Source organism: Saccopteryx bilineata, chromosome 3 (assembly GCF_036850765.1).
Source record: "Saccopteryx bilineata isolate mSacBil1 chromosome 3, mSacBil1_pri_phased_curated, whole genome shotgun sequence".
Lineage (NCBI taxonomy): Eukaryota > Metazoa > Chordata > Mammalia > Chiroptera > Emballonuridae > Saccopteryx > Saccopteryx bilineata.
The window spans coordinates 39,016,505-39,039,898 of NC_089492.1; the positions used below are offsets into that span (position 1 = coordinate 39,016,505).

Genomic DNA, 23,394 nt, shown 5'->3' on the forward strand with positions numbered 1-23,394 from the left:
GCCTGATGTGGGGGGCAGCTCTGGTGAAGGGCACCTTTGTAATTATTAAAATTGTATGATTTGTACTGTTGCTGTAATTTATGTAATGTACCTCATTCCTTGCATAGGAATGCCTGTGGTATGGATTGCAAAGTGAGAAAAAGGGGTGGAATGTTGGGCAAATGAGTTTGTAAAATTTGTATTTTTTGAGACTGCTCACTTTTAGTGTTAAAAAAAAATGGTGCTGGGAGCGCCAGGTAATGCCATGAACCAGCACAGCTAGTAATTCCAGGTCCTGAGGGAGAACAGTATGGAATTAAGAAAATAGACTCACTGAGAAAAGAGGATGGGATTGGGAGACCTCTGCAATGCTGATGGCAGGAACAGAGAGAGAGCCCCCGGTCTAGCTTTATTATACAGCAGACATTAAAGCCTTTAAGCCAATATACAAATAAGGAAGTCTCTGATACAAAGCCACTTATCTGAGGCATAAATGGGATTCCTCATAAGAGTGCACCACCCCACATCATGCAACGGTCAAGGGTATGGGGAAAAGCTTAGTTTTGAGAAGGGTGTTGAGAAGATCTTAGTATTATAAGGTGTTTGGAAGATCTTAGTATTAAAAGGATGTTGAGAAGATCTTAGTCTTAAAAGGGTGTGTGGAAGATCTTAGTATTAGAAGGCTGGAGAAGCTTAGTCTTAAACTAAGCTCTAGCCTGCCTCCCACAAAGTAATGTGGTCTGCGAAATTGAAAATTACCTTCCTGCATGGGAAGGGCTATTATCTTACTAATGTTTTCTGAAGGAGAAAAAGGCATGTTTTGGCAGAGGGAGAGAGAGAGAGAGAGAGGAGATGGGGAACAGAGGTGAGGGGCATTTGTGAGCTCCACTGAGACTGGTGGGGCCTTAGATTCTAGGAGAAACTGGAGAAGATTCTCCTGGTTGCAGAACTGGAGAATGTGTCAGTGGCTTTGGGATCCCTGAGTAAAAGGGAAGTGTTTTTTCCCTGTGTGTTTGCTCGCCAGCCTGTGCGAGACTTGAATAAAGGAATGGCCCACCATTTTTTGGCTCCACTGTTTCTTTATCATCTGCCAGAATCCAATGGGAACCTGCATGTGCATGGCCACAAGGTGGTCCTTGGCCTTACATCACTCTTCAGTCCACTGTTCCCCTCTTCCAGGTTCACTATTAATTTCTAGTTTAAATTTGAAAGTACAAAACTTGACATTCTTTTCTTCTAGCTGAAGACATGTGAATGGTTGTGTATTTTAAAAGTAAAAGAAAGTTTCTTTCACTACTATTCATACATCGACTGTTTGAACCACATTTAATATAAAAAGTATACTCCACCTCCATACCCCTTGCCATCCTTTGGTTCCCCCATCAGTAATAATTTAGTCACATAAATATTACCACTTTGCTTTAATGGTAAATATTTTGCTTTTAAAAAGGTTATATTATTTATATATGATACATGTAAAAGCTATTCTTCAGTTAATTAAATAGTCATGAGAAAAGTATACTTCGTTCCACTTGAAAGTTTAAATATGAAAGTCCACAATTGCTGGCTCCTCTGAAGACAATAATAAGCTATTACTTCATACATGTCACTTCCATGTAGTGAAACAATTAGCTGGGAAATTATGTATGCAATCTCAATATTTTTGTACAATTGGAGTGTCAATACAAATAGACATTAACTATAGTTTTAGAGAATTGAATGTAGAAGCTTTGTGTACAAGTGAATACATTTCCCCTTATCTTTGTGATTTAGAAAAAGATGTTTAAAGAAAGCCTTTTAATGAAAGTCATCACTACATTGTATCATATTGTTAATTGCCTAAAAATGAGAAGATAGCAATAACATGTGTGGGAAATACCTTACTGCTGTATGTCCCAACTATCTGTTACACTGTTGAATATGTCTTTCATTTTAATTTTTCTTTTCATTTCTGTTGTATTAGACTTTGGCAGGCTGAACTACCCAAGAGGGAAGCTCTTGATCACAGCCACCATTTGCTGAAGAAGAGGAAACACCAGTCCATTTTGGCAGACACAACTTTCCAACACATTCAGAAAACAGCTTGCCAATTAAAGTTCTTAAAATTGAACTCTCAATTATAAAGAAAAGAATAACATGTTAACTATTATAGATTGTTTTATCTCCTGACCACAAAAAGAATAAATTAGAGTCTCTTTCTTAAAAACATAAAACCAAAGCAAACTAAAAAAAAACAGAAAAAATGTTATTTGTCCTTTGAGTTTAGTTTGCAAATAATGTTTGAATATTTCTTCGCAATTCACAATTCACCCTTGTGCCCCCTAATTCCCCTATCCTTTCTTAGTGTCTTCACCAAGAAACTACTAAGGCAGGTAAGATTAAGTTATACCTTGAGAATCTTACAGCTACCTTCTATAATTGTTCCTCCAGTATTCTAAGTTGTACCCTTACAGTAAGACAAAGTTAAGTGGATATGGCCTAGAATATGCTATTGTCTAATAATGTTAAAAAATATATTTACACAAGTGTACTCTTTCTTCAGAAATCTTTAAAAGTAGCACAATGAGTAATCCAACCTTCTGGATCCCTGTCCTTGGTGTATCAGGCACAGTCATCCTGGAAAAAGAAAACTGGACTTGATTTGTGGAGGGTCCTGATATATTTTCCGAGGTGTTTAAGTTCTACACATGTAGAAAACATTGTAAACAGATAAATACATATAGTATTTCCATCTTTCAAGGGTTGGAGTTGTTTTTTCATTTTTTTTTTCCTTTTAAGATTAAAAGAAAAGGCAGTGGGAGATGTCCTAAGGTGGAACCCCAGGGAACCTCTGAGCTGAAGACAATCTTTCAAATTGTGGAATGATCTTATCATTTACTAGTGTGATGAGGGGTTTCATATCACTATAAGTTCTTTTTGGAATTTTTTTTAATCTTCTATTGTCCAGCTAAATAGTCTGGATACAGAAAAGCAAGGTTCAAGTTTAGTCTCTGTACCTCATAACTATGCTGTGTAACCTTAGGTTCATTCTTTACTTGTCTAAGCCTCTTTTTTTATGTATGAAATAAGGGAAAATATAGTAGTACATGTCTATCCAAAATTTCCCTAGTACTATATTTTTATATTTATTAAAAGGAATAGATTTTCCTATACAAAAAAAATAAAAATGGGCCATTTACACAAAAACCACAGCAGCCAGAAGTAGGAAACAAATTTTCAGAAGGGCCACTCATTATCAAAAGACATGAAGCTACTGGGGTCTCCTGGGAAGAGCTTCTTTCTCAGATAATAATTCAGGTTTAAAAAAGATATACTGTAGGTAAATCTATGAATAAACTGGCTGTGTAGCTCAGTTGATTAGAGCATTGTCTTGATATACCAAGGTTGTGGGTTCAATCATACAAGAATTAACCTATGAATGCATAAATAAGCAAAACAACAAATTGATGTTTCTTTTTCTCTCTCACTCTCCCATCCCTTATCTCTCTCTAAAATCAATAGAAAAAGAAAACTAGGATGTGGTTAAATAGTGAATGACAATTATTAAATATTAATAAGAACATTGCCAAAATGTATTGGAGTGTTCATTTCTTTAAAAGACCCTTATATATGTATAGACTTTTAGAAAATGTGCCCTTTAAAATATATATTTTTGAATATTATTATTGCTTTAAGAAATAATAGGAAAGTATATTATCCCCTTCCTCCAAGCAGGTTACTATGTGTTACGTGGCCCATTGGACTATAATTAAGCAACCAACTAACCTGCTGATGGTGTGTTCTGTTGGCCAAATACCTCAGGGGAAACAACACAACCTTCTGAGTGCTTAGCTTACAAACAACAGTAATATTAAAGCCAACCAAGACACAGCTAAATGTTAGATACACAGACAATAGTGTGTTATTATGGGAGGAAAGGGGAAGAGGTAGAGAGGATAAATGAGGGGGAAATAATGACGAAAGGGGACTGAATTTGGGGTGGTAAATGCATGATGTGCAGTATATAAATGATATATTATGGAATAGTATATGGGAAACCTATGTAATTTTATTAACAAATGTCACTCCAATAAATTATATTTTAAAAAGATATTTAAAAATACTATAAAAAAAATAAGTTAAAGATACTCCCCAAAAGACACTCTAAGTGTCTGTTAGAATTCTACCACGTGTTATAAACCTCTTGCTTTCAAAAGGTATTACTGTGAGATTGATAAATGTGCCCCACAACTGTAGCCAAGGTCTTGCCATTTTAAGAACATGGAAAGATTCCATCATAGTTGTCACATCTATAGTCTTTTTATTTTAAGTTATATGGAAAACCAGTTAAGAAAAATTCCCTTCTAAAGAGAGATAAAAAAAAGAGAGGATGAGGTCAGTCAAAGCCTACTCATGCTCATTTGGAAGGTTGTATAATGTGATTGTACTAATATCAAAGGGACATCTCTTCTCAGGCTGACCTAGATCTGTATACAAATACCCTACAAACAGATATTCTGAAGTCCCATATTCATAATGGAATCCTACACAGAAGAAAGTGAACAAATGCAAAAGGCAGTCTTTCTAAAAATAATAAATTTGCCTGACCTGTGGTGGCGCAGTGGATAAAGCGTCGACCTGGGAACGCTGAGGTCGCCGGTTCAAAACCCTGGGTTTGCCTGACCAAGGCACATATGAGAGTTGATGCTTCCTGCTCCTCTCCCTTCTCTCTCTCTCTCTCTCTCTCTCTCTCTCTCTGTCTTTAAAAAAAACTGAATAAAGTTAAAAAAAATAAAAATATTTAAAAATAATAAATTCACAAATACTAATAAGACTCCAACGATGTCCCAGGTGTGCTGTAGAAATTATGTGAATGTTGGAACTATAAGGGAGTCCAGACCAAGAATACACAGAGATAAATAAAATTTAAACAGATTTTATTATGTGCATGACAGACTAATGCAAACATCTAGGCACTGACAGACAAACACAGGATGCATAAAAGCTCAGCACTAATGATTGAGACAGTAACATCTGATTAGTGCGTCTATATTGCACAGAACATTAATGCTATAAGAAAGGCTTCTCTGGAGATGTAGTCCAGATGTGATTATGCTGAATGCGTATATCAAGGCTATTATTTTTACAACCAGAGCTGCAGATGAGTACAAAACTGTTCTCCCTCTAGCAGTGTCACCATAGCTAAATTAACATTATATATATAAAGGCAATGGGTTGGTGAAATAAAAATCCTAAGAAAACTATTTTTTCAGATAACATGAAGAAGTCTCAAAAGCATTTCTCACATATGCCTTTATTTTGGAGTGAAATATGAACCTAATGTGGGCTGCGGAGTTGGCAAGGAGTTCACTACTAAAAGAAGCTAGAATTTTTAAATATTTATATAAGATAAATTTTATTCCTCAGCATTGCAACACAAAAAATTCTAACAAAATATTACACACATTCATTTTAACGTTTTCAAATTTAGAGTTAGCTAGAGTTAGGATAAACTGATGTATTTAGAGTGACCATACTTTCCATCCCTCATTTAATAAAACCTATTTAAAATATTGCCCTTATTAATGACTACCAGAACACAGCAGTGTTCATAATCCCTGTAATTCAATTCCAGTAGTTTGTGCAATAAATCATGAAAAGGTTAAAATATTTTTCATGCCAGATAGAACATATCAATCTATTTTATTTGATTATCTTGTGTAATGAGGCTTTCTCCAGGCCAGATTACCTTACTCATTATAATTATGCCAGATCATATTTTTGCTTAAAATGGAAAAGAGTTTTTAAAATGCCAGCAATACAGTTGAAACTATTTTAGGGTGTTTTTTTCCTTCCGTAGATTTCAGGACATGAGAAATGACATCCTGTTCTCCTTCCAAGAGTAGAGAAGAAAGAAACATTGTTCCCATGAAAAACAGATTATGCAAATAGATTCTGGACAACACTCATTTTATTCCCTGATTTGAAAATTCAATAAAATAATTTATAATATTTTTTTAATTCCAAAGTTAAATTCTTCTCTTACAAGTAAAGCCTTAAAAATTACTAGAGCACAATAATATCCTTCCATATGTGGTGCCATTTCTTTTTAGTGAATGCAGGCTGAATTCAACCAATAAAGAAATTCATATTGGCTCTTGGTTCCTGAGATTAGCATTAGAGGAGACAGCAGAGCAGAGAGAGGCCACGTGGAGTAGGCCAGGAGAGGCAGCCAAGATGGCGGAGTGTTGAGTGAGAAGCCAGTTAGGGCAGAGTTTGTGCAGGGAGAAGGAAGGAGATGGGGAACAGAGGTGAATAAAGTCTGGTGAGCTAGAAACCTTTGATTCTAGGAAACTCGGATAAGTCAGTAGCTTTGTGAGCACTGAATGTGAGTGGGTTTTGGATCCCAGTGTGTGTTTTTACTTGCCTGCCGGGTGCAAGCTAGAATTAAAAATAATGGCCCACCAGCAAAAAATAAAATAAAATAAAATAAAATAAATCATATTTTTATAAGATAATTTCACACAAAAAGAATAACACAAAGGAGAATTTCCTGCCCCCCCTTATAGAATAACCTCTTTATCAGGCATAAGAGAAAGTTTCCTCTCCAAACCCTTCTGGGGGGGGCAATCTCTCCTCAGGCCCTCTTTTGGCTCCAGTGGAGTTCCAACTGCTATCAGCCGCCATGTGAAGTCTGTGTTCCAGGGAGTTAGCTGTGGTTATGAGCAGGATGGAATTTCTATCTCCTGTTCTTCCAAGTGTTCCCCCAAAGTGAAAGAAGGTCAATCTAACCAGTAACAGTCTCCAAACCTCATGCAGGGAAGAAAGGCCTTTGGTCCTCATAAGGCAAGACACAGAGTGAAGGTGGTAGTCTCAAGGCAGGGAAACAGAAAAGGAAAAAAATGAAGACCATCAGAGGTGGAGGCATAACTTTTCAGAACTGTACCTTGAAAAATATAACAATGTAAGTTACATAAGAATGGCCAGAAATAAAATAATATAACAATACACTGTATAGGGAAGGATGGGGAGTTTGTGGGAATGGTACTGTCTCCCACCTCTTGTAGTTTCTAACAAAGTCAGACATACATCAGCAATTCTACTTCTAAAAAAAAAAAAGAAGAACTGCATATGCCCACCAAGATTTGTACAAAAATGTCCATAACGTTTTGTCCATAACATTTATAAAAGCTAAAACTAGAAACAATTCAAATGACTGTCAATAGGAACAATGGATAAAGCAGTTGTGGCACAGAGCACATACATAAAATACAAAACTACTCCACAGTAGAAAGAGACAAACCTCTGTTAATGCAACAGCTTAATGAATCACAAAAACCATATTGTGAAGTCTGGAAAGAAGCCAGACTTAAGAACACATACTGTGTGGTTTCATTTATATGAAGTTCAAAAATAGGAATAACCAAAATGTGATGATAAAAATCAGCATAACAGTTACCTTTGGTGGGTCTACAGGTTGTTCTGATAGGGAATCTTCCCAGGTAACAGGAATGCTCTACAGCTTGATCTGGGTGATGATTATATAGGAGTATACATTTACAAAATACACTGAGCTCTATACCTAAGATCTGTGCATTTTGTTACTGAATGCTAATTATACCTCAATAAAACACTTGTAGCATAAAAGGATTACTTCTTAAAAACTCAATAAACATAAAGCACATATAATCTACATTTAAATAATTACTTTGTGTGTTTGTGACAGAGTGAGAGACAGAGGGAGGGACAGACAGAAACCAAGAGAGATGAGAGGCATCAATTCTTTGTTGTGGCTTCTTAGTTGTTCACTTATTGCTTTCTCCTATGTGCCTGAACTGGGGTGCTACAGAAGAGCGAGTGACCCCTTGCTCAAGCCTGCAAACTTGGACTCAAGCCAGTGACCTTGTGCTTCAAGTCAGTGACCTTTGGGCTCAAGCCAGCCACCATGGGATCATGTCTATGATCGCATTCTCAAGCCAGCAACCCCATGCTCAAGCTGGTGAGCCCGTGCTCAAGCTGGCAATCTTTGGGTTTTGAACTTGGGTCCTCTGTGTTTCAGTCCAATGCTCTATCAACTGCGCCACCACCTGGTCAGGCTAAATAATTCTTAAGTTTATGTGATCATGTGAAGAAAGAGAGGAGGTGGAAAGAATTTTAAAACTGGGAAAGAAAATTTAACAACTTATCAAAGTATATGTAAAGTAGCATTTTTTTCCCCTTCTTTTCCAAGTGAGAGAAGGGAAGGAAGAGACACAGACTCCTGCACATGTCCCAACCAGGATCCACCCAGCAACCCCTATCTGGGCGATGTTCTGCCCATTTGGGGCCATGATCACAAGCAAGATATTGTTAGTGCCTGAGGCAGAGGCTTCATGGAGCCATCCTCAGCACTCGGGGCTGATGCTCTCAAACCAATCAAGCCATGGTTGCAGGAAGGGAAGAAAGAGAGAGAGAGAGAGAGAGAGAGAGAGAGAGAGAAGGGGGTGGGGGGGAGAAGCAGATGGTTGTTTATCCTGTGTGCCCTGACCAGGAACAAAACCTGGGACATCCACATACCAGGTCCACACTCTACCACGAGACAACCAGCCAGGGCCACATTTGTTTTTAATAGGAAAAAAAATGCATACACTTCCTTTACGAACCTTTCTCCCATGAATTGTTATAGGTATGATGGGTGGGCTCAGGAATGATTTCTGTTCCAGTTAACTCCATAATATGATGAAAAACTCAATATTTATTGTTTGAATTATTTTACTTAGTAAGAGCTGTCAACATGCTTATAAACTTTTTTTGAGCCAGTTTGTTTCCTTAAAAAAAGTCTTAGACATAATAAGAGATGTATATGTTTTAAAATTTATACATAAACCACAGCCTTGCATATTTTATAACAGTTTAGTAAAGTTAACAATTATTATAATAAATTCACCAATATTTTATAAGAAAGTATAATTATGAAGTAAAGGTAGCTATTAATATCATTATAATTTTGAAAACAGTTTGACAATAAGTTTTATCATATAATTTTAAATCACTTTAATTTTATATTTTTCTATGTATATATGAATTAAAGTAAATTGTAAGCAGAGATACATTCACTAAGTATAAATGTCCATTTTATTCTCCCATCAGTTTAGCTATATATATCTATTAAAATAGCTTTTATAGAATTTTTCTGATGTAAAGATTCTCCAAGGAGGAAGAAAGTATTGATTCAGATAAACAAACAAAAAAAGAAATAATAATTTTTCTCCATAACTGATGGTATGGAAGTATAGCCAAAGTTACTGTTAAAATTTACCAAATAAGAATGCATAGAAAAAGGATAGTCCATGTACATTTATATTATCACAATACTATCTTACTGCAAAATACTTATTTGGCTCCAAACAAAATTTATAAAATTATCATTTAGGTCATGCAGAGCTATAAAAAATTATTGTATATAAAAATAACAATGTAATGAAAATAAAAATAATGATAGATAAAAGTGAAGTGGTTATCAAGGGAAGAAGGCAGTAAAGAGGGACAAATGTACAACCTACATAGGTGGGATATAAAACTGAGACTCAACACTTGGAATGATGTCAGAGTAATGGCGGCTAGAAATACTCCTGATTTCTCCCCTTGAAATTTCCACAAATTAAACAACTATAACTAAGCAAAATAACCCCAGCTGGGCTTGGAGGCATTTTGCACCAAAATGACTAAAGGTGGAAAGGGTTGAAAAGAGGGGTGGAAGATAAAATGCACACATAGTACTCCCAAATTAATTGTTTTTGTTTGTTTGTTTGTTTTGTTGTTGTTGTTGTTTTTCTCTTCAGGGATAACAGAAAGGAAGGAATCTCAGGCTATCTGGGTTTTGACTGCCAGGAAATGGGATATGAAAAAGGAAGCCTGGAGTGACTAGGTCTTCTTCTGCTGGGAGGGGCAGTGAAATTGAGGGGCAGAAGGGGTGATACTAAACCAAAGTGGCAGCAGAACAAGGGGTCATGGCCAGTGTTCCTCCGGTCTGTCCACAGCCCACACTTGGTACAGAGACAGAGAAAACCAAGAGCAGCCACTCTCAGCCTCGCAGATCCCAACTTCCTCACCTCACAGGGCATGGAGAGTGGGGGAGACACACCCCATAGCTAACTCTCCAGAGACACTATTTTCCCTGAAGAACAGAGGTGCTCTGCATCTGGTGCCCTGGTCAGTTGAGACATGGGGCAGAGAACTCAAAGTCCTAAAATCACCATTGCTAAAGCCATAAAGCCCTCATAACATGCCCCACCACCAATGTGACTACAGCCCCATCTACATCATTGTGACAGGAACATCTCCGGATAAGTCAGCTCAGAAATTTCACAGAGCTAAAACTTGTAATACAGCTACATCTACTGAAAGAAAACAGTAACTTCTCAAACTTAATATTCTTTCCTTTTCTTTCTCATTTTATTTTATTTTGTATATTTTTATTTTTTGTTGGTGTTTGTTTTTTCTTTTCATATTTTGTGTTTTTTCTTTTTAATTTGTCATTATTTTTAATTTTTTATATTTTCATTGTAGTTTTTCAATTTTTACTTTTTATTTTTTAGGGTTTTTTTGTTAGAGTTATTAACACCACTACTTTCAAATGCTATCAAGAAAAAAATCAAACACCATCACTATACAAGAAAAACAAATAACTCAGAAAGAAAATAAAAAATATCCAGGGAGCAATCTCGATCATATGAAAACCTTGGAGGTAAATAATAGAGGATTCAAAATTGAAGTTTATAAATTACTCAGTGAGATGCGAGAAAACACTGATAAGCAATTTAATGACCTCAAAAAAGACAAATAAATGAAAAAAATGAATACTTCACCTAAAATCACCATTGCTAAAGCCATAAAGCCCTCACAACATGCCCCACCACCAATTGTAACTTTAATAAAGAACCAAACAGAGATGAAGCACTCAATACATGAATTAAAACATGAAGTAGCAAGTTTAGATAAAAGAACAGTCCAGATAAAGGAAAGAATCAGTGAAATCAAAGAAAGGCAACTAGAGATGCTACAGAGAGAAGAAGAGAGAAATTCACAAATTAAAAAAAAAATGATAGGGCTCTACAAGAATAGTCTGACTACATCAGAAAGAGCAATATAAAAAATAATGGGTATATCAGAATAAAAAGACAGGGAGAAGGAAATGCAAAGCTTATTCAAACCAATAATTGATGAGAGCTTCCCAAGCCTATGGAAAGAGTTAGAGCCTCAAATCCAAGAAAGAAAGAGAACACAGATTTACCTCAGCCCAAACAGACCTAATTCAAGGCACATCATAATAAAACTGTCAAAAATCAATGACAAAAAAAGAATTCTCAAGGCAGCTAGGGAAAAAAAATAACACATAAAGGAGGGCTCATTAGATTATCATCAGACTTCTCAGCAGAAACTCTAAAAGCCAGAAGAGAGTGGACCCAAACATCCAAGTACTGAAAGAAAGAAATTACCAGCCAAGAATACTATAATCATCAAAGTTATTCTTGAAATATAAATGAGAGTGAAAAACTTTTGGAAACATGCAGAAACTGGGAAATTTATTACCAGAAAACTCTCACTTCAGAAAATATTCAAGGAGGTAATTTGACTAGAAATAAGGAACAAAACAAATCAAAACTACAAATAAAATCTCCAACAAGGTCACAATAAAAACAAGGATAGCCTGACCAGGCAGTGGCGCAGTGGATAGAGCATAGAACTGGGATGTGGAAGGACCCAGGTTTGAGACCCCAGGGTTGCCAGCTTGAGCGCAGGCTCATCTGGCTTGAGCAAAAAGCTCACTAGCATGGACCCAAGGTCACTGGCTCGAGCAGGGATTACTCAGTCTGCTGAAGGCCTGCGGTCATGCACATATGAGAAAGCAATCAATGAACAACTACGGCATCACAACAAAAAACTGATGATTGATGCTTCTCATCTCTCTTCGTTCCTGTCTGTCCCTATCTATCCCTCTATCCGACTCTCTCTCTGTCTCTGTAAAAAAATTTAAAAAAAATTAAAAAAAAACAAGGATAATCTGTGAAAACAATAACATAAAAGAGGAAAAGATAAAAGATCTACAACAACAAGAATGGAGTGCAGAAGCACTCCTAAGACAAAGGACTCCTATATATATGAAATCTTTTTAAAAATAACCAAATTGTAACCACCCACAAAAAAGCCACTACTGAAACACACAGCTTAAAGAAAAAAAAAAAGAAACAGAAAAGGAAGGATGGACTACCACCAAATAAAAACAAGTGATAGAAACACAAAAGAAAAGAACCAAACCAGACACAGAGGTACCAGAAAACAAAACATAAAATGGCTATAGAAAACCATCAAGTGTCAATAATTACCCTAAATGTAAATAGAATAAATTCACCAATAAAGAGACACAGAGTAGCAGATTGGATCAAAAAAGCAAAACCAAATCATATTCTGCCTTCAAGAGACACATATAAGCTACAAGGACAAAAGTAGACTCAGAGTTAAAAATTGAAAAATGATTCTCCAAGCAATTAATATTCATAGAAAAGCAGTTATAGCCATTGTCATATCTGACAATGTTGACTTCAAGACAACAAAGGTAACCAAAAACAAAAATGAACAATTCATAATGATAAAGGGGACATTGTATCAAAAAGACATAACACTTCTTAATATAGATAATTATGCACTGAACTAGGGAGCACCAAAATATATAAGACATCTACTTACTGATTTAAATATAAAAACAGAATCATACTTGGAGATTTCAACATACCATTGATGACTTTAGATAGATCATCTAAACAGAAAATCAATACAAAAATATTGACTTAAAGGACACACTAAACCAAATGGATTTAATAGACACTTACAGGACATTTCATCCCAGAATATCATGTTATACATTCTTTTCCAGTGTGCATGAAACATGACTGGGGATGGACCATATGTTGGGCCACAAAACTAACATCAACAAATTCAGAAAGACTGAAATTAGACTGAGCATAATTTCTGATTATATGGATTTGAAATTAGAATTAAATGGCAAAAAGGAAGTAAAGAAACCTACAAAAATGTGGAAATTAAGCAACATACTTCTAAAAAATAACTGGTTCATAAAACATTAAAAGCATAAATTAAAAGCTATATATGAACAAATGAAAATAAAAACAGGACATATAAAAATGTCTGGGATGCAATAAAAGCAGTTGTAAGAGGGAAGATTATATCATTACAGGCTTATATCAAGAAACAGGAGAGATCCTAAGTAAAAACCTAACATCACATCTTAACGAACTAGAAAAAAAAAAAGAACAAAGGCAACCTAAAGTCAGCAGAAGAATGGAAATAGTAAAATTTAGAGCAGAACTAAATGAAATGGAGAGCAAAAGAAGAATTTAATAAAAATTAGAAAAAATTAATAAAAGAAAGAGCTGGTTCTTTGTAAAGATCAATAAAATTGACAAACCCCTGGCTAGATTCACTACAGGAAAAAGACAAAGGACTCATATAAACAAAATCTGAAATGAAAGAGAAGATTTTCATATTTCTGTTGGCCATTTGTATGTCTTCTTGGGAGAAGTGTCTGTTCAGGTCCTTTCCCCATTTTTTAATTGGATTGTTTGCTTGTTTGTTGCTGAGCTTTGTGAGTTCTTTATATGGATATATTTTGGATATTAAATCCTTATTGGAGATGTTGTTTGCAAATAGCATCTCTTGTTTAGTTCACTGCCTATTTGTTTTGTTGTCAGTTTCTTTTGCTGTGCAGAAGCTTTTTAGTTTGATGTAGTTCCACTCATTTATTTTTGCATTTACTTTCCTTGCCTTTGGGATCAAATTTATCAACTGTTCTCTACAGCTAAGGTCAATGAGTTTAGTACCTATGTTTTCTTCTATATAATTTATTGTTTCAGATCTTATGTTGAGATCTTTGATCCATTTTGAATTATTTTTGTGCAGAGGAATGAACAGTAGACAAGTTTCTTTCTTTTGTATGTGGCTTTCCAGTTTTCCCAGCACCAATTATTGAAGAGATTTTTTTCTCTGTTGTGTTTTTGGCTCTTTTGCTGTAGATGATTTAACCACATATATGTGGTTTTATTTCTGGGCTATCAATTCTGTTCCATTGGTCTGTGTGTCTATTTTTCTGTCAATACCATGCTGTTTTGATTATTGTGGCTCTGTAGTATAATTTGAAGTTAGGTATTGTAATATCTCCAGCTTTGGTCTTTTTTCTCAAGAGTGCTTTGGCTATTCAAGGTTTGTATGGTTCCATAAAAACCTGGTTTGTTGCTATTTTAAAGGAATTATTATTTTTAAGTTCATTTTCTGAAGTTTCATCATTGCTGTATAGAAAAGCAACAGAAGGAACCCTCACTCACTGCTGGTACAAATGTAAACTAGTACAACTATGATGAAATAAAGTACATGGTACTTCCTCAAAAAATTAATTATGAAACTATTATATGAACCAGCAATTTCTCTTCTGGTTATCCTAAAAACTATTAAACATTGGTATGTAAAGACATATGCAACCCCATGTTCACTGCAGCATTATTCACAGTGGCCAAAGCATGGAAACAACTAAAGTTTCCTTCGATTGAGTATGGGATAAAGAAGATGTGGTACATATAAACAATGGAATACTACTCAGCCATAAGAAATGATGAAATAGGGTCATTTATGACAACATGGATGGACATTGAGAACATTATACTGAGTGAAATAAGTAAATCAGAAAAAGCTAAGAACTATATGATTTCACTCATAGGTACGATATAAAACTGAGACTTATGGACATAGGTAAAAGTAAGGTGGTTACCAAGGAGAAAGTGGTGTGGAACAGAGGTTTGGGGAAGGAACTAAAGAGGGACAAATATATGGTGTTGGAAAATTATTTGACTTTGAAGGAGGAATATTCAACATAATCAACATGTTCAGATGCTATAGAAATGTTTATCTTGAACCTATGTACTCTTATTGATAAATGTTATTCTGTTAAATTTAATTTTCTAAATAAAATAAAAAACAAAAACAAAAAACTGAGACTCATGGACATAAGTAATGTGAAGTGGTTAATGGGTGAGTGGGTGGCAGGGAGGGGACTAAAAAAGGACAAATATATAAACGGAAAATGATTTGATTTTTGGTGATTGGCACACAATGCAATCAACATTTCAAATGCTATAGAGATGTGCACCCAAAACCTATGTACTCTTATTGATTAATATTACCCCATTAAAGTTCTAAAAAAAATTTCATGGAAACAGAGAGTAAGATGAGAGTTTTCAGTATTGGGATGGGGGAAATGTGAAGAGATTGCTAAAAGGGTGCAAAAAATAACAATGTAAAATGTTTTATGATTTTCTTATCACATATATGTCAAGGGTCAGCAAACTTTTTATGTAAAAGGTCAGATATTTAATATTTTATGTTTTGGAGGCCATGTACAATATCTGTCTTATAGTCAGTTAAAAATGTAAAAACATTCTTAGCTTCAAGTCTATACATAAACAGGTGTCTAGCTGGATTTGGCCCATAGGCCATAATGTACTGATCCCTAATATAGATCATTAATAACCATAACTGTACCATAAAAATACTAGCAGAGTTATTTTATATATATATAAAGTATATATATTCATTTGTTTATTATATGTTTCAATTTATAATTTGACATCTGTATACACTACAAAGTGATCACTTTAAAAGTCTAGTTACTATTCATCACCACACAATTGACTCCTCTTCACTCATTTTGTCCATCCCAACCTCCTTTTGCTCTGAAAACAACCAGTCTGTTTTCTATATCTATAAGGCTGGTTTTGTTTTATTTTGTTTATTTGCTTTATTTATATTTTAAAGATTCCATATACTAATGAAATCCTATGGTATCTGTCTGACTCTTTCCAACTTATTGCACTTAGCATTATACCTTTACGGGTATCCATGTTGTCTCCAATGGCAAGATTTCAATTTTTAAGGCTGAATAGTATTCCATTGTGTGTAAATGTATATACCACATCTTATTTATCCATCCATCCATCCATCCATCAATGGAGACTTAGGTTGTTTTCATATCTTTACCATTGTAGATAATGCTGTACACAGAGCTTTTCCAATTAGTGTTTTCAGATTAATTAGATAAATGTTCAGATGTGAAATAACTGGACTATATGGTAGTTCTATACTTAATTTTTTTCATAAATATCCAAATTAGCAAAGTTATTTTAAAAGCCCAAATATTTTACATTTATAACCACAAAATAGATCCTCCCCAAATAAAATGTCTATTCATGTTTTATATCAGTCATACTGATGCCAAAGATATATTTGGGAAACTTAATTCTCATCACTATGAAGGGGACTAACTTTCTCTTTACTCTCATCCTGCTTACTCACTCAAATCCATGTATTCCTCAAAGATTAGGTCCTGAGTTTCTTTTTAATTTTTAATTATTTATTTATTCATTTTTTTTAGAGAGGAGAGGGAGAGACAGAGAGAGAGAGAGAGAGAGAGAGAGAGAGAGAGAGAGAGAGAGGAGAGACAGAGAGAGAGAAGGGGGGAGGAGCTGGAAGCATCAACTCCCATATGTGCCTTGACCAGGCAAGCCCAGTGTTTCGAACTGGCGACCTCAGCATTTCCAGGTCGATGCTTTATCCACTGCGCCACCACAGGTCAGGCAGGTCCTGAGTTTCTTCATGACTAATATTTCATAGCCACTTATCGCTTTTCTGATTCCTTTATATATACTAAATTAGGTTTTGCATCACTCTGTGCCCTGTCAATGACATTTTTTCAAAAAAATAAGAAAGTTTTAGAAAATAATTTAGAACATATTATATCAATATTTTGTTATGCTACATTTTTATTTGTGTTTAAAGTTAATTTTTAAGAAGAAAACAAGGTTCTTATAATTTAAGATTATAACTTTTTTGTTCTTTTCTCTCCCTTCTCTTCTTCTCTTCTCTTCTCTTGTCTTCTTTTCTCTTATTTCTCTCTTCCTTTCTTTCCTCCTTATAAATTAGAAAATAGTCTACATTCTTAGAAATGTCTAGACAAGGTGTTATATTAATTTCAAGAACAGGGGGATTATGTTCTGTCAGGGGCTGGAGAGTTCTATGGGAAAGAGGGCCTTTGAGTTTGTCTTTGAAGAACATGCAGAATGGGAAGGAAGAAAATTCAAGGAAAAGGAGCCATACAATTAATGACGCAAAGAAAGGCTAGTGTGGGATGTGTAAAGAACTCTCATTTTTTTTTATTCAGTGAGGGGAGACAGATACAGACTCCCACATATACCCCAACCAGGATTCACTTGGCAAGCTTACTAGAGGGCAATGTTCTGCCCATTTGGGACATTGCTCTGTTGCTCAGCAACTGAGCTCTTCTCAGCACCTGAGACGAAGGCTATGGAGCCATCTTCAGAACCAGGGGCCAATTCATTCTAATTGAGCCATGGCTGCAGGAGGGGAAGAGAGAGAGAGAGAGAAGCAATAGGGGGATGGGTGAAGAAGCAGATGGGCAATTCTCCTGTGTGCCCTGACTGGGAATCAAACCAGGACATCCACACACCAGGCTGATGCTCTACCACTGAGCCAACTGGCCAAGGCCAAGAGCTCTCATTTTTTTTAGACTAAAGAACATGGGGGAAGAATGGTGAGAAACCATGGCATGGAGGACCACAGTAGCCAACAAGCTGAGGAATTTGGACTGGATTCTATTAGTACTGAGAAATAACCAAAAGTTTGGGGGCAGAAGGTGTATTGAATTTGAGCTGGTCTTCAGGAAGATGAACTTGACATGGTAGGTATAATGGAAAACCTAAACTAGAAAAACAACAGAGAGCCTGGACATGAAGGGTGCATCTAAAGTGAAAGAATGTAGAATCAATAGTGTTTTACTGCTGATTAGATATAGGGAACAAAGAAGAAGAAGGAAAAATGTCAGTGACATTTTGATACGTGATGGTGGAGAGGATGATGCTTTCATTAATAGAAATAATGAATAGAGAAGGAGAAGCAAATATGACAGAGATGATAGACTTAACTTCTTTTAGGCTGGACTGTTTATGATAGAGTAAGTTTTCAATAATAGTAGTTTACCAATCTGTGGTTATAATGCTGAAGATAATATTTCCTTTGTTTTCTCACAGTAATATCAGAACTTAGAATGGCACGGTAAAATTTACATTTTAATTATAAATAATACTACAGCTTATGTTTTCAGAGCAAAGCACAATGGTTACCCATGATTCTGTCTTTGTTGTGAAGGTTGAGTGGGGAGATCATTTTAATAAGTTGAGATGAGTAAGCAGAGTCTCTAAGAGGCTGAGGGAACTCATTGTTGATTCCTAGTACGTAGTTAGAGATAGAACAAAGACTAGAATCAGTTCTACTGTTGGCCAGTGGTGTACTTGTTTTCTTATTTAAAGGAAGAAGGCAAAATGCAAGGCCTGACAGCTTAGATGTGGTAACCAGTCTATGTTTGTACTTCAAGTGTTTTGGTGAGTATTGGTAGGAAGAGGAAGGATATATATCCTTGTCTGCCACTTGTGGTTAATAAATTAGAACATTCACCTTAAAATGAAGTAAATTTTTTTCAAGTAAATGTTTACTGATGTCCCTGTTATTTTAATTAATTTTTCCTGTCATTATAAGAATAATATTTTATTTCATAAAAATTAACACAATACAGTTATATAACTCTATATAAATCTAATTCTAGATTTCCCTTAGAAAAATGGTTATTGGTGGATGAAGCTCCTTTCAGACTTCTCTCTTTTTGCCTCCCCATATCCACTTCCAGAACTGCCCCATGAAAACCTCCCACGCCCCTTCTGACTGCAAGCTGGATACTGATGCCCAAGGCAATGTTAAAAGCTATGTTGCTGAAGAACCTAACAGACTGGATTCCTAAATAATTACGTGAAGCAGAGCCCTCCTGTACATTGAATGTCACATGAGCAAGAAATAAATATCTATTATATTAAATCACTAAAATTTGAGAGCTTATTTGTTTCAGCAGATCCTTGTTTAGAAAAGAGTATATCTCTGTTGTAACTGGATTGAAATAAAAACTGCTTGACTATTTTCTAGTATTAAATAATGCTATAGAGAAGTCTAAAGACAATCTGATTTGTCCTCCCCAAATGCAACTTGCTTGTTATATTCACTTAAACTCAGCCACCCCAGAAGTGATTACGCTCTTGTCAGTGCTTCTATCAATATGGTAATCATAAGAACACCAGATAAGTTCTTCAAAACTGGCCAGTCTCTGGGAGTTTATGATTTCACACATGTATTTTAGTAGGCTATAGTGAATTGCAAAAACTTAGAGACAAATAAACCTCCTTTTATCAGATCTAAAAAAGTTCCGTGGTTGAAGAAATTTCAAGCTTGATCTCTTGCAGTTTAAATCCAATTTTTTTTCTTCAAGTAGAGTAGATTGTCAAGAACAAACATGCTTCAAACAGTTCTTCAGATATTCTTTTTATTTTTGAAAATAGGGTCCAAGATGTAGATCCTAAAAGTTCCTCCTTAAAAATAATAAATTATTCTACTTCCCTCAAGAGGAAGTACAAACCTCTAAACATGATTTATATGTTCTTCTTGTTCAGGCTGTTGTTTTACCATCTTTGCTCCAGTGGAACCTTGGCTGTGGGAGGGGAAGAGAGAGACAGAGAGGAAGGAGGGGGGAGGGGAGGGAGAAGCAGATGGGTGCTTCTCCTGTGTGCCCTGGCCGGGAATCGAACCCGGGTCCCCCGCACGCCAGGCCGACGCTCTACCGCTGAGCCAACCAAACTGTCCAGGGCCCCTGAATTCATTCTTAAGCTCCAACTGAAATAAGGTAATACAGACTGATAGTAAAATGATCCAAAATGATATAAATACAATTCAGAAAACAAATAAACCTCTGTTTGACTTTAATCATTTCAGCTGGCAAGATCTGTTCCTGCTAATCTGGAGGTGCAGCAGGAGCAGCCCGACTGCCCCTCTGCCTACCATCACTGCTCAGCAGCACACCCACCCATCTTGGAATTCCTCCTTGACCCTTTGATTTGATTCAGAGTATTTCTGAGCTTGTACACTCTCCTCTCCCCAAAGATTGTTCGTGATATTAACCTCCCTGTTCTCCATCTTAAATGTGGTCTTATATTTCTAAGCATGAATTTCCACTATCACCTGCTGGCCTCAGGCTTCGCTTTCCTCTTACAGTCAGTGTCCGAGGCCTCCGGCTGCCATTTCTTCGCCATTATCAGTGCCCCTGGCTAACTCGGAGCCTCAGGACTTCCTTCGTAAATACCAGTGCTTCCAGGAGGACTTAGAGCATCACGGTACAGGAGTAGGCTCACAGGAAGAGGGGATATTTACCCTGTTTCTATTTTTCGCCATATATTAGTGTAGCAGAGCTAGACAGCCTTTGAGACAAAGGCAGTTTGGCGGTTAGGATTGCTCTGAGACCACAGACTGATGCGGAGTTCTCAGCGCCACCTCCGAGCACCACCAGCTCACCAGGGCATTCCCCTTTATGGACTGGATGAAGAAAGCTTTTGCAGTGATGCTTGCTGGGGTTAGCACACCACAGTGTTCTTGAGAGTCTTCAGGATAACGGAGGGAATTTGGTTTACACTGGTATTACATGTAAAAATGCTCAGCGATCCGTGCTGCGCTTACCTTGTGTGCCTGATAATACTGGAATGCACCGATTCCCCCCTGTTCCTCTGCAGTCCAAAGCACCAAACGTAGAGTCCTCTTTGGACGCAGCCCTGAGAAAAATAATGAAATAAGAGATGGCTCAGTTGATTTTACTTTTAATTTTATGGCAATTTTATGGCCTCTCCTCTGCATTCTGGAAGCAGAAAGGACCCAGAGGCATGCATGTTCCTCTCTAGCTGGTGTGGCTGCCAGACAAGGGAAGCCTCAGAGCTGTTCTCCAGGGCAGGCTCATGGAGGAAGGGGTTGCGCAAATGTTTGCTGCGGGCCAGGGAGTGAGAGATCTGATCATATCCTTAACTGGACATCCTGCCCCACATAGCAATATTCAGTGGGAAATTAGATCACGTATGGAAGACGCAGTTAGGAGGACTCTAGGTAGTTCTTAGGGCCTTCCAGTGATTACCTGAAACCAAATCATTTTACTCTATTTCAAGATCAGGTGTGTAGGAGATTGCTTTTTATTCTAAATCCATAAATATAACTGGCTGCCCACATTATTCTCAGAAATAAAATCACTGTGAAGCAGAGGCAACCTTTGTATTTACCCCTCATCATTTTCCTCTCTGACTTGGAAATACGAGGTCATTCATTAAGGTCAATGAAAATTAATTGAGTAAGAATGACATTTTATTCACTCGATTGCTGCATAAACAGCTGGATGGCAGTTTCATCAACTTGGGAAATACAAATTTGGAGCTTGAATTTATTAAGGTTACTGACAGATCTGATGTATGTAGAACCATTTTTGAGTGACAATGTCTGCTCAGTAAAATCTAACTACAAGGAAGCTCTGTTTCCTAAATTTATAAAAAATGAGATCACAATACACTGAAAGTCCCACTTTGTGACCAAGAATGAAAACTTGGTGTGATTCAGACTTCATAATGTCATTTCAGAGAAATAACACAGGCAGAAAATCGTGAATTAGGGCTAAGTCTTATAAAAGAAGCAGCCCCCCTGCATCACCACTGAGGAGCCACAGGCAAGGCAGTGAGTGGCTCTGAGATGGACTCACTGAAAATCCCAAGTACCCACACAAGCGCTGCCACCCAGGTCCTTGGCCTTTAAGGGAGCAGGCTGGGACTGCAGCCTGGATGATAAATGCTCCTGGGAAATAAAGTGTTCTCCTGCCTCCTCTAGCATCAACAATATTCTCCTTTTATAAGCTGAGTGTTATGGAGCTGAAAAGGAGCTGCCTTTTGCACTAAATTGAATACTGTAAAGCCACTTACACTTGAGCACTTTAACATAAAAAAACAAAACAAGTTTAGGATGCAGGCTGACCCGAGTTCCAATTAAAGCCTGGGCAAGCCATTTCCACACCCAATTGCTCAGCCAATCCCACTGATGTTTTCTTCTTAGTCTATCTAGAATCCAATTTCTCACTTCTGGTATTACTGTGGTGAAAGCCCCCCATCTCTTTTTCCTGGAATATATAGACACTTTTTACTGACCTCCCTGCCTTAGTACTCGCCCTGCTGTAGGTGATAGTCCACAAGACAGCCAGAAGGACCTTTGTTAAACTGAAACCACATCACTTCACTTCTTTGTTCAAAAGCTCCAATAGCCAGAATGTGAGCTTCTAGAAGGCAGGGGCTTATGTTTTTTTTATTTATTTATTCATTTTAGAGAGGAGAGAGAGAGAGACAGAGAGGAGAGAGAGACAGGGGGGAGGAGCTGGAAACATCAACTCCCATATGTGCCTTGACCAGGCAAGCCCAGGGTTTCGAACCGGCAACCTCAGCATTTCCAGGTCCACGCTTTATCCACTGAGCCACCACAGGTCAGGCAGCTTATGTTTTTTTGATTCTCTATGATGCCCCCCCAATGCCTAGACACAATAGGTGTCCAATCAATAGGGAGTAAATGAATAACTTGATCCAAAACTTGGTGTCTCATTTAGAATAAAATTCAAAGTCATCCATCGCTTTACCAGCTTCATCTCATAGTTTACTCACGTGCAGACAAGCTAATAGTTGAGCAAAGCAGACAGATCTGGTGAGCCCTGCTATCTTTAGGCACCTGCTGTGTAACAACTGAGAAATGGATCTACCAGAACTTCAGCCTCCTATTCTGAAAAGTGGAGAGAATATTGTAGGCCTATGCCATACCTATTTCACAGGTGGGTGTGGGGATTAAATGAGATGTGAATGTATGTAAGACAATCCTGTGCCTAGTATGTATTAGACATATGATAAGTGAACTATAAACTACATAATGAAGAAAGAAGGGGAATTTAAATACTCAGAGAGGAAGTTCTGCCAAACACATTCAAATGCCTGCTGAAAAAAAACAAGAACCCTAGGGTGTATACTTGTTGCTTCAGAGTCAAACCACTTGCTCACATTCATGGCACAAACATAAATTGTTAGAAGAAGAAATCTAATTAGTGTATCTAAAGATCATGATCTTTGGTTTCTCTAAAAGAAGCTTGCTTATGTCAATTTAAATCAAATGACATTTGATTCACAACATAGACAAATATGCCCTGGCTAGATAGCTCAGTTGGTTAGAGTATTGTCTCAAAGTGCAGAGGTTGTCAGTTCAACCCCTAGTCAGGGCACATACAGGAACAGATCGATGTTCATGTCTCTCTCTCTCCCTTCCTCTCTCGCTAAAATCAATCAATAATTCTTTTTTAAAAAAGAAAAATATAAGACAAAAAAAATGACAGCAAATAAAAATTCTGAACATTTTTTTAAATCCCAGAAAAAGGCAAAAATA

General features: G+C 36.7%; 1 protein-coding gene across 1 annotated transcript in view; it reads right to left on the reverse strand.

Moving 5' to 3' along the window:
* The window catches only part of CPQ (carboxypeptidase Q), a 597,449-nt gene that overhangs the window by 135,045 nt on the left and 439,010 nt on the right, over positions 1-23,394 (reverse strand). Inside the window, exon 6 of the mRNA XM_066266010.1 lies at positions 20,629-20,720. Coding sequence (XP_066122107.1) covers positions 20,629-20,720 — 92 coding nt within the window. The remainder of the gene's footprint in view (positions 1-20,628; positions 20,721-23,394) is intronic.